The 12,416-nt window shown below is 36.4% G+C and overlaps 1 protein-coding gene across 4 annotated transcripts in view; it reads right to left on the bottom strand.

Moving 5' to 3' along the window:
- The window catches only part of LOC127958450 (regulator of G-protein signaling 3), a 40,735-nt gene that overhangs the window by 15,697 nt on the left and 12,622 nt on the right, over positions 1 to 12,416 (bottom strand). For 2 of the 4 annotated variants that reach the window (XM_052557323.1, XM_052557325.1), the window contains 8 exons: positions 11,132 to 11,222; positions 9,993 to 10,060; positions 5,316 to 5,397; positions 3,347 to 3,452; positions 2,841 to 3,210; positions 2,712 to 2,760; positions 1,673 to 1,923; positions 1,116 to 1,199 (listed from right to left, as the gene is read on the bottom strand). In XM_052557323.1, coding sequence (XP_052413283.1) covers positions 1,116 to 1,199; positions 1,673 to 1,923; positions 2,712 to 2,760; positions 2,841 to 3,210; positions 3,347 to 3,452; positions 5,316 to 5,397; positions 9,993 to 10,060; positions 11,132 to 11,222 — 1,101 coding nt within the window. Of the gene's footprint in view, positions 1 to 1,115; positions 1,200 to 1,672; positions 1,924 to 2,711; positions 2,761 to 2,840; positions 3,211 to 3,346; positions 3,453 to 5,315; positions 5,398 to 7,934; positions 8,116 to 9,992; positions 10,061 to 11,131; positions 11,223 to 12,416 lie in introns of those variants that run through there. The other 2 variants (XM_052557324.1, XM_052557326.1) reach the window with 2 other exon arrangements.

Genomic DNA, 12,416 nt, shown 5'->3' with positions numbered 1-12,416 from the left:
GTGACAACAATTCCTGTAGTTCCCAAACGATGGTTCAGTGAAATGGATCTAATAGAAAAGGTAGTGTTTCGTCCACCTCGAGAAAACATCAGGGTCACCGGACTAGCAGGCTTTTAGAGGGGTATCATGAGAACGAGAGTAAAATAGTCAATTCTCCTGAAAGGGGACACCAGCTCTAGGTCACCTTCAGGGCCCACAAACAAGACATTACAAGAAATGCTTCTGCATATTTGATCCAAGACGAGAGGTTTTAAACCTCATCTAAACAACATTATTAATAGTTAAACTAAATGTAAAACCGTTACATGCAATCTGTAATAAATGTTGGCAGATTCATCAGATAAATAATAATAACAGAGCCATCACATAGCTTAAAGGGATAGTTCACCCAAATTATGAAAATTCTGTCATCATTTACTCATCCTCAAGTTGTTTCAAAGCTGTATGAATTTCTTTCTCCTGCTGAACACAAAAGAAGATATTCTGAAGAATGTTGTAACCAAGCAATTGACAGTAGCTATTGATTTCCATAGTATTTTTTTTTCATAGTATGAAAGTCGACTGTTTGGTTATCAATATTCCTCAAAATATCTTCTCATATAGTTTTGAAGGGTGAGTAAATTCTGACAGAATTGCTTTTTTCAATGAGTGGAAAAGAGCAGCATACACATTCTGCTAAACTTCTCTTTATGATCCGTGGTAGATAGTAAATCATGATTTTTCATTTTTGGATAAACTACCCAGTTCCCTTTAATATTTCAGTTGCTTCTCTAACAGAGCAACGACAATAAAAAGAAAGCAAATGAAGCTTGCTTTAGATGTTTCAACTGAGAAACAGATTAGTTTCTATCTCAGAAGAATTTTAACAATCTCACAAATTGTGCTCAGATTTACCAGTCTGGAACATTTCTCATCAATAAATACTTTGGGATATGCCATCTATAATATTTGTACGGCTGTATAGTCTTAATATATGCTTACAATTGTTATAAATGCATTTGAAAATGTAAGTGAAAATGTGATGATTAAATAGAACCGAAAACTCCTCGAATAAACAACAACAACAACAACCTCTGAGCAACACATGTTTCTCAGGAGAGAGTTAGTGGCGTTACCTTAAGAGCTATGTGTTTGCTATCATGAAGGATCATTTCCTCTGACAACACCAGGACTCTCTCTGGGCTGCACAGGTCCAGTGGCTGCAATACAATTCAAGACTCATTACAGCTACATCATGTCAATCATGTTTTTAGCTGTGTATCAGAACAACACATCCTAGATGAACAATTGTAAGAGCACACTAGCCATTACACTGGAATGAAATACCAAGCAGAGCTGTGATGTGGCATATTATACTTCAACTATTTTAAGTAACATTTTTAATTAAAAAACACAGATTTTCATGACCTTGTATTACTTGAGGAAAATTCTTTCTCACAACACAGAAAAAAGCTAAAGATAACTAAAAATGGGGGAAACATATGAAAACATACACTCTTACATATACATTCATACAGATTTTAACCAATAATTCATGTGTTATTGATAACGCTTGTAAGATACACTTAATAACACAAACCACTGATCTTTTACCTCTAGCATGAATTTTTCAAATAAAACATGTACAAAGACTACATAATAAACCTGGAAGATAAACAGCTAGTGAACATACCTGAACAAAAACTGGGAAGATGAGAATCTTGGGGGCCAGACTGACGTATGTGCCATAGTTGGAGTGAGGCAGGTGGGACTGGACGATGGTGCAGTTCTGGTAGTTGGCAAAGCTCTGTCTGTAGGATGAAGGAGGCACGGTAGTGGTCTTACTGTTCATAGACCTGCACAAGGTGGCCTGTGCTTGCAGCCCCCCGTTCTGCAGGTAGTCTGGGCTCTGCTGCACTCCTCTGCTAGTCTGATAGATTCTTCCTATGAATCGACAAGAAATATCATCAAAAACATACCACACTATTATGATATGTTTTGTACAGGTACCATACCCTGGATTAGCATGCAAAGACCTCAAAAGTTTAGGATTGTCTTTTTCTTCTTTTTTTAAAGAAAACTATTTGCTCAAAAATAGAGTAGAAATGTTAATACTGTGATGTATTTTTACAAGTAACATTTCCGTTATGGCAAAGCTGACTTTTTAGAGAAGCAATTATTTCAGTCTTCAGTGTCACATGATCTTTCAGAAATGATTCTGTTACTTTAGAAATGATTGGTTTTTGAGAAACTTGAGATTTCTTTTTATTATACATGTTGTATACAGTTCATATTTTTGTGGAAACCATTATTTATTTATTTGTTGAATAGAGAGTTAAAAAGAACAGCATTATTTTAAACAGAATTTCTCTGTAACTTTATGCTTGTATTTACTTTCATCTTTGACCAATTTAATGCATTCTTTAAAAAGACTAAAACAAATCAATCAATCTTTGAAAAAGAAATAATTTCTTAAAAAAAAACATCTCATTGACAACAAACTATGAACTTTATGAAACTATGAAGGTTATGAGCCTCATGGTACTTCCATCTGTCATTTCATCTCAACACTTGGAGATCACAATAACAGTTCCTGCATATTTTTTATGCTTCTTTCCTAAATAGTATATGCAAAAATGTTACATTTCAAACTGATCTGAGACAAGTCAATATCAGATCTTTGCCTGAACATGTGGAACAGAAACAGAAAACCTTCTCATAAGCTGTCGTACCTAGAGTTCCCAGTGTGCCATTGGAGTCAGAATACACTGGCTGCAATATCTGCAACATTAAACAATCAGATAAGCAACATATTACCCCACTCAATTTGAACATGAATATAATTGCTTTCAGACTCCCACCTGGTTTGCAGGGTTGACAGGAGAGAGGATGATGTAGTTGTCACCATTTGATGATGTCACACGGGTACCTTTGAGGGTCTGCGTGCGTGTTTTGTAGTCATTTTCTTCTCGTTTGCCTGTCCAAGACCACAACGACTCTCCTACTCCGTTTCCTGTGTTATCAGGGGCACTTGCTTTTTTACGGCGCCCCTGTTTGTGATTGGTGGGTCGAGAGAGTAAAGGTGGGGTTTTGTTTTGTGTCTTTGCAGTGGAAGAGAGAGAATCAAATCCGGAGGGTTTGTATGAAGGTCTGTGGATAAGCCCCTCATAGTAAGGCTTCATAATAGGCACTGTCCTCCACACCACCATTGTGATCTCATTACGACAATTCCTGCAGGAAGACAGATGAATTTAACAATAATGTTGCAATGTTAGCTCATTATACTATTATTAAAAAATGAGAGGTGATTATTAAGTTGTTGTGAAACCTGTGACTACAAAATAATTACCAAAACATCCTTACACACCTGATGGCATGAGCCAGGTCTACACACTTCCAGTGTTCAACCGGCTGGCCATTTAGCTGCAATAATGTGTCCTGCTGCTGTAAACCTGCCTGGTGAGCTGGACCACCTAAACAAAGTAGATAAAGACACTCAAGATCATAAATAGTTCAAAAAGTATCACCTTTAATTTACAGTGTAATTGTGTACACTGAAGTACTGAGTAATATCAATAATTAACAAAATACTTACTATAGGGTTAGAGTTAGAATTAAGGCTAATGCTTGTAATTATGACTAATTTATTGTTGTTACTATAGTAAATAGTTTTTTTTTGGTCATGCTTTATTTTAAGGTCCAATTCTCGCTATTATCAAACTATTAACTATGGCTTTTGTCTCAGTAAACTAATTTGCTGTTATTAATAGTTAGTAAGGTAGTTGTTAAATTAAGTTATTGGGTCAGATTAAGTATGTATAATATGTGCTTTAGAAGTACTAATAAACTGCCAATATGTTAATAACAGGAATGCTACCGTATTTTTCGGACTATAAGTGGGACCTGAGTATAAGTCGCATCAGTCCAAAAATACGTCATGATGAGGAAAAAACATATATAATTCGCACTGGACTTTAAGTCGCATTTATTTAGAACCAAGAGAAAACATTACCCTCTCAGCCCTCTCGTGGCTGTAGACGGTAATATTTTCTCTTGGTTCATTTGTCTTAGTTCATGTCAATTTAATTTTGATAAATAAGTCGCACCTGACTATAAGTCACAGGACCAGCCAAAATATGAAAAAAATTGCGACTTATAGTCCGGAAAATATGGTAATAAGTAACTAGTTAATAGTGAGAATGGCCCTAGTACTAGAAAGGTATTTTTATTTTTTGTACCTTTAAAGAGCCACACAGATGGGAAATCAAAAATGACCTGTATTACAGTGTATGATGTAGCTGTCCATCAGTGTAAACAATGTGCAAAGTAATTAAATCTATCTATAGAAAGCTTGACATGTCTACTTTAAAACTAAACAAGTGCTGCCGAACAGATATTCTGTGATAAAGTAATCCATATGAAAACAACGCGATGTCTGTTTTTCATGTCTCCCTTCGTTATATGTGACCACGCCCCCGCGCTGAACGCGCTATTCAGATTCAAACTGAAGCGCGCGGCTTGAATACACCCACACAGAAGAAAAAGCAGCGAGACTGTTCAAGTTTTTTATTTTACTGTTTGCTTCACGATGAGAGGAATAAGACCTAATTCACCCCAAACAGATGCTAACGCATTGTTTACCGTGAAGGTGTGTGCGGAACAACCAATCAAACCTGACTATGTCAGTTGACCAATCAGAACACAGTATGCTACCGAAAGGTGGGGTTTAAGGAAACTGAATCTTTTGAACAGCTTTGCGCGAACCGTTTGGGGATCTCTGAGAATTGAGGTAATTTTAAAATTATATGTTTTTTAACCTTGGATGGATTTAAACCTAATGTACAGGACTTATAAACAGTGATAGGAAGCTTAGAATTTTCATCTTACTGGCTCTTTAAGTTTTGAAAATGTGTAAAAATTTACAGAGTCACTGGGGCAGTTCCCTTTAAGGGACATATATATATTTTTTTTACCTTCTCTATCCCTAAAAGGTGCATGTTAATAGCTTAAATCACTATTATGTACCCTTAAGGTACTAATATGCACCTTTTTTTGAGAGTGTGGAAATACCAAGGTATTTGAGTTTATTGGAGTGCCATATAAATTCTATAATAGAAAAGAGTTTTTTTTTTTTTTTTTACTTCTCAGAAATATTTTACAGAAAAACATCTGAGGCAAAGTTGTAACTCAAATAAAACATAACTAAGATTTAAGTCTCTTATGCTATGAGGGAGTAACTTCTTAGCAAAACAATTTTACTCTGGCTAAAATCTAGATAACATGGCAAATTATGAGGACAATATGAATAAGTATAGTTCTTGAGTGTTTAAAATGACCTGGATCAACAGCTTGGACCCGTACAGGGGAGTCGGAGCAGATGGTGAAGCCAAAACCATCTTTTCCTCTCAAAATGGTCACCTGTGAAAGAGCACATACATATTATTCAAAGGTTTGGGGTTAGTAGTTTTTTAAAGATGTCAATATTTTTATTCAGCTAGGATGACAATAAAGACGTTAATAATCTTTTTAAAAGGTTTCTTTTTTTTTAAATTTATATTAATCAAAAAATAATAAAAACATATAATAAGTACTGTATTTTACCCCAAACTGACAATAATAAATGTTTCTTGAACAATAAACCATCATATTAGAATTATTTCTTAAAGATCATGTGACACTGAAGACTGCAGTAACTGCTGACGAAAATTCAGCTTTGAAATAACAGGAATACATTACATTGTGTATATATGTATATATATATATATATGTATATATATATATATATATATGTATATATATATATATATATATATATATATATATATATATATATATATATATATATATATACAGTTATTTTAAATTGTAAAAATATACCTATACCTATATAGCCTGGGTGAGCATTGAATAAACTTATTTAAAAACATGTAAAAATCTTTAATAAATCTTTAATATATATATATATATATATATATATATATATATATATATATATATATATATATATATATATATATATATATAAATAAATAAAGGGATTCACTCCTAATAAAAATCTAAATATATTCAATGACAATTGAAAAAAAAAAAATGTAAATGGACTGAAATGAAAGTGACCTCAGGAACAATTCAGGGAGATGGACCATCCACAGGAGTACATTAAGACCCCACAGTAACCGGGTCAGAGTGTGTGTGCCAGAAACAAACACCCCCCAGAGCGCCACTGTACCCCAGCAGCACGAAGACTGAAATGCCATAGCACCAAAGAGTCAGGGATATTAAAAACTACAAGCTGAGAAATTAGTCAGGGTTGCTGGGTGATCAGGGGCTTTTCTTTTTCCCTGGCAAGCAAAGGAAATGACGGGGGCGAGAAAACTGCTATGGCACTGACAAACAGTAGAAGTTGGACAGTAGAAGTTCAAAATGTCAACAGAACCTGGAGCCAAACTAAATAGGAAATGTTGAAGGGGAGGGGGCATCTCACATTTAACATGACATTGACCGCACAACAACAAAGAGCCTTGTTTGGGAAGGGAGAGAGAAGAAAAAGAGAAAAAGTGATGACAGCTTTAGGACTTTCACTGCCATTCCTCTTTTCTCCTCTGGGTCGATGTGGTCGCCTTCATTACAAGCTCCATTAATTGCTGTGATGAAACAATTATCCACATCAAACTGCACTGTTTCCCTTCTCCACTGCTCCTGGTTATTGTTCAAGCTCAAGTTCAAACATGGACACTCACCTGTGTGATCAATATCAAAGTCAAAGTAATAGCATTACTGAATGAGGACGACTAGCTCTTGTTATGACAATATTCATTCATTAAGCCATAATCCAGTTTAAGATGATGAGCAGAAAGATCTTGCTCATCATTAAATGGAGTTTCAAACATAAGACGGGGAGCAGACGACATGATTCAATGAAGTGTAGTCCCAGTTTTCCAACAGTTAACAAAAAATGTAAGCATGTCCTGTATTTGGTTGCTAATCAATTATATTATATTCTATTTATCCTATTGTTTTCATTTTTATGGTTTTATGATGATTCACAGTATTTATTATTCTATTGTATGGTCATTTTTGTCCAAATTTATGAATATCCATGTAAATTTACAAATACATCATCATTAAATCATGTTTTTATCTTTATTATATTATTTCATATTATATTAGAATTGATTTAAATTTATTTAAATATATATATATATTTATGTCAACAATTACAAACACGTTTGTAACATTATTCATTTTATGTTCTTTGCATTTGTTTCATTCAAATGTAAAACTGAATAAAACTGAATAAAACAGGCTAAAAGGCGACTAAAACACACCAACAGTAATGTAATGCACCAACAGAATTATCAGACCTTTTCTTTTGCTTTATTAATTAATCTATATTCCTTAAATATTTTGTAACTACAGCTATTCCTATCATTACAAACAAACATGAACAGGCACCCCCAAAGAAATCACACCCTCCACCCCTCGACTTAAAAATCTGGTCACCCTCTTCATCTAGTCCCGTCAATCACACTCATGTGACTAGTCATCCGGCATCCCTCCTTGACCCCAGTCCCACTTTTATTTCTAATATTTCTGCCATATATTGACTAACTTTCATTGATGAAGTCATCCATCCCTAGGGAGCTGGAGATGCTCCAGTGCTTGAGCATTTCCATTACGCACAGCACCTCAAATCCTCATCATTCTCAAGGATCAACTTTTATAATGTAACAGAAACTCTTACTACTGGCTCAGCGTACTACAGTGCCAATCTGGAGCAATCTAGGGTTAAGTGCCTTGCTTCAATCAGCTCTGATCTTTAAACATCCAGCTACACCGCTGCACCCTAATCTAAAAAAATTAATTTTATGCAACCCATTTCATGAGGACTATCCCAGACCGACCACGCCATAACTTTTATACCACTTTCAATAAAAAAAAACAGAGGGACAAACCTGTGGCAAGTTTCGTTCGATGCAGAGCCGACACAGACCGTGGATCGTATGCATCGCTCACCGCATATACGTCCACCTACATCTACGGCGCTCTCTTCAGTGTCTTAAATAAAAGTAAAGTCACACAGGTGATGCTGCTTCCCTTCACGCTTGCTCTAGTGCAGCTATGCATGCCCACTCATGGGAACTGCTTTGAGCAGAAGAATGACAGGAAACCACCTTCCACCCCCCCCAGCCAGTGGCCAGGCAGTATGTCTGCTCTCGATAAGCTAACATGCTTCCTGAGTAGTTTTCAACAGTAGTGGCTGGACTCGCTCTCTCCGCACAAGTGAAATGGAGCTCACTCCGATAGGCTGATTTAGTGTAAACACAAACATTCATTTTGAGCCAGAGACATTAAAATACATTTGATGTTTGTTTAATGAGAAGCTGGACAAGCATAGGATGACAGACATGGAGGCCGTTCAGCCCTTGCACAACACCTCGATTCGCGAAAACAGTGTTGAAATTTCCGCAATCCATTATTATACTGGAGCAGGATCTGGTGTAAAACCAATACAGTCGTTTCACTCTGCCATAATCCATACTTTGTTAATCTCTTACAGCACCCTATCACTGATGTCCCAGTTAAAACCAGTCAGCGCCAATCAGAAATTCCTGGAAAGTCAAGTATGTAATCTGAAAAAATAGATTTTCGGGAAAAGAGGAAGGAAATAGAAGAATGATTAGCAGAGTATTTGACTGGCCTCTGTGTAAAAATACAGGGAACCAGCGATAGTGTCTGCGGAGCGGGAATCAAACAGGGATAAATCATAAACACTGTGCGGGATTGGGCTTCCTATTGCAGGCACTTTGTTAGCTTTTCCCGTTTCCCAGCTTTGTCTGAGGAGAACAGAGCGGGCGGAGAACAGTCCTGGGAAAAGTTGCTCGCTAAAGTGGATGGGAGGGTTTAATGAGCGAGTATCTGTGTGTGTGTGTGTGTGTGTGTGTCACACATATCCAAAAGCACATCCACACGCCTCCTCATATTTCTACTGTCCGTCACGCCACAGAGCTGCTTGTATTCCCAACATCTCTGATGGCTGGAAAACTCTTTAGACTACATGCAGCTTTGCTAGCTGTTGCTGTTGTTAGCTTAGCTTAGGGCTGCTATAATAGTTTCCAATGCTACAGCCAAATCAATTTACTCCCAACAAGCAGAGGAATCGTGTTTTGCACTGCACCTATTTCAAACCAGTTATCATGAACTAAAAACTGAAACTACAAAAAAAAAAAAAAAAAAATCGACAACTGAAATTAAGCTGAACTGAAATAAAATATGATTAGCAGATGATTAAACCTAAAAAAAATTATAAATTGAAACTAAAGTCCTATAATTACTAAAACAAAAAAGAAAAATATTAAAATAAAAAAGATTATAACTAAAAATCAAAAAGATTATAACTAAAACTAAAATTAAAATTAAACCTAAAAATATCAAAATAAAAGCTCATTCTAAATATTAATAAATCTATATAAAAAAAAATTCATTTGAAATAAAACCATTTAAAACACATTTTAAGGACCATATAAATCTAAACACATAAACTAGCTGGTATTGATAATTCCTGAAAACTGTAACATTTAATAAATAACACTGCATACTTCCCCGTGTGTACTAAAAAATCCATACTAAGCATTATCAGCTGGAATCTAGAATCTTTATCAAATATTTAAAAATCTTTTTTTTCATACAAACTACACAACATTTAAAATTCTGACGAAATATCAAATTACAAAAATTTTTTAATTTAAGTATCCATAACTCTATCCATAATCCAATGAAATCCCACACTGTAAAAAAAAAAAAAAAAAAAAAAAAAGTGGAATTTCTATCCGATCTGAACGTTAAAAAGAAAATTTTAATTGGTGTAAGGTTCATTTATATTAAGCGTTTTACTATTAAAAACATTAATTTAGAAACTTCATAAATGAAGAACATTTTAGGTTACAAAATGTTTTACAAAAAGAAACATATTTTAAAACATTAGAAACATAAAAAAAAAAAATCCAACTTACTGTAAATGACTGCATGTTCTCTGGACTTGTGGTCTCGGCTCCAGCTTCATAGTTGGACGCAGCAGCTTCTGAAAGATACACAAGAGAGTCCCACGAGTCCCAGGACGACAGATTGCTCTTTGAGTACATCTTAGCCCTGGGTAGAAATCTCTCTTTTAGAGAGAGGACAGCAGAATCCAGTCCAAAGCGAGTGTGTCTACACCATGAGAGATGAACTCAACCTGAATCGCTCTGACACAGAGCTGACTGCCCCACAACAGAGAGAGAAAGAAATCTACTCCCCTAAAAGCATTACCCCCACCCCAACAACCTGCGACAGGCTCCCCTTCTTTGTAACCATAGAGATTACACTCCCAGGAAGCAATGTCTTTTTAAACATTCTTCATGGAAACAGCATTCAAGAGGGATACAATACAGCTGGCTCTCTCTATTAAAGTCAGCCCAGTGCCTTGACTCAAGCCCCCTCTCTTTCTCTTTCTCTTCTCCTGCACCTCTCTCTCTCTCTCTTTTCTCCAATCAAACTTAATCTCGGCTGAATTTCTCTGACGGGACACGTGTCATTTCATCCACACCCCAGGAGCAAATTCGATCATTTTGTGAACAATAATTAAGATGATCTCTTACACACAACGAACAAAAAAATGACTGCACCAAATGTTTTTTTCATCGCAATGGCCATTACGAAAGGTATAGGGAGGGAGGCGAGATCTCTAAAGTGGATTTAAACTGTCACATCATGATGCTTCAACCTTTGAATTCTCATCTTATTCCCGCGGCTCCTCACAGCACACACTGTGTCAGCCCCCTGGCCCCCGGCTCTTTGTTAGGATCTCCGCAGGGATGCTGTACGTTTCAACACCGAGACCTCTATATCCCTCCAAGAAGTACAAGGCGATGCTTGTTAATTCAATATAGCATTTGGTGAGAAGTGAAACATTCCAATTCCACTCAGACTCAAAAGTAACTTGCGCTGCAAAGAGCTTGCTTGGTTTCAGAGAGATCCATCTTGTGGATAATCTGATCTACTGTTGCTGAGGAAAAAACTGTCATGTGGAATCTGTCCGTCTTCGCTACTAAAGGCTATCAGAGAGTGGCCACGATCCAACTGCGCCAGAGAGAGAAACTGCGTTTAATCTCACCAGCGGTCTGTCTGATGCGACGTGAGGCCACTTTCAGATGTTTGCTCCTGCCCAGCTCCTCTCCCAGGAGATAATACCAACCTCTGATCTCCTGTCGGCAGAAAGTGTGAAAAACACAATTAGACACGGAAAGCCATGAGAAGAAGGTGGCCTTTCCTTTGCAAGGTTTTGCAGTTGCAATATCTGTTGACTTGTTAATGCGTCCCTCATAGGGAGAGTATTAAAACCAGGCCCTGTGGTCTTTGGTAGCGTGTTTGTGTGTGTGTGTTTTTCAGACCTTTGCAGCTATAAACAGCTGATGCCCATTTTACTCTCCCGCTCAGCCAGATGGCATTGTGTTATATAAAACATCCATCGGGCTTGATCTAATTTTTCTCAAAATATCACCCTCTGAGAAAGGATTTACTGTCTTAACACATGAGTATAACACTCTTGAATATGACAATAGGACATAATGCAAAGGAACAGGGATCTCAGATGGGATATTTCTCGTTGGTCTGTGCAGGAAGAATACAGCCCCGATGCCAGCATGTTTGCAGTGTGCTGCTCTTGGTAATTGTAGGTCATTTTTCAAGCCTCAGTGAGCAGCCCCGTCCCCACTTCCCCCACTGTGTAATTAGAAGATGGTGTGGAGGAAATGCTTTGACAAGAAGAGAATGAAATTAAGAGGAATGTTTCTTTTGATAAATATGAAATGCTATCTTTCATAAAGCAAGCTGAGTTGTGTTACAATGAAAGAAGATTTTAAGTAAATAATGGATGATGTACTGTGGCAGTACATCTATGAAGGTAAAATCTGTTTACTAATATATCACTTTTTGCTTTCCTTCTCAGTCACATTTTACAATAGCATTCATGCTGCATAATTCCTGAATCGCTCTAATTCAGCACATGTACATAACTATATTTTCTATCATTCAAAAGTTTGGGCTCAGTTAAATTTTTTAAGAAATTAGCAAGGGCATTTTATATATTCATAATGTTACTTTTTTACTTTTTGAAATAAAGTCATTTAAAGTCAATTAGGGCTGAAACAATTCCTCGAGTAACTCGAGTAACTCGATTACAAAAAATTATAGAGGCAAATTCCTCTGCCTCGAAGCCTCTTTTAATTTATTTTAAATCTCACGTCAGGTTCTTTCGCAATGATTTTTTTAATGTGACAAAACGGGTTTACGTCACCCACAAAGCGGAAGGAGACACAAGCGCCGAGTCCGAAATCTCATACTGAAAGGAGTCAGCAGTGTTTTGATTTGAGTGCACGGGCAAACGTAAAAAGAACGGC

The sequence above is a fragment of the Carassius gibelio genome, chromosome B5 (genome assembly GCF_023724105.1).
Source record: "Carassius gibelio isolate Cgi1373 ecotype wild population from Czech Republic chromosome B5, carGib1.2-hapl.c, whole genome shotgun sequence".
Taxonomy (NCBI): domain Eukaryota; kingdom Metazoa; phylum Chordata; class Actinopteri; order Cypriniformes; family Cyprinidae; genus Carassius; species Carassius gibelio.
Note: the sequence above shows the minus strand (reverse complement) of the source record. Positions and strands in the feature narration are given on the sequence as shown.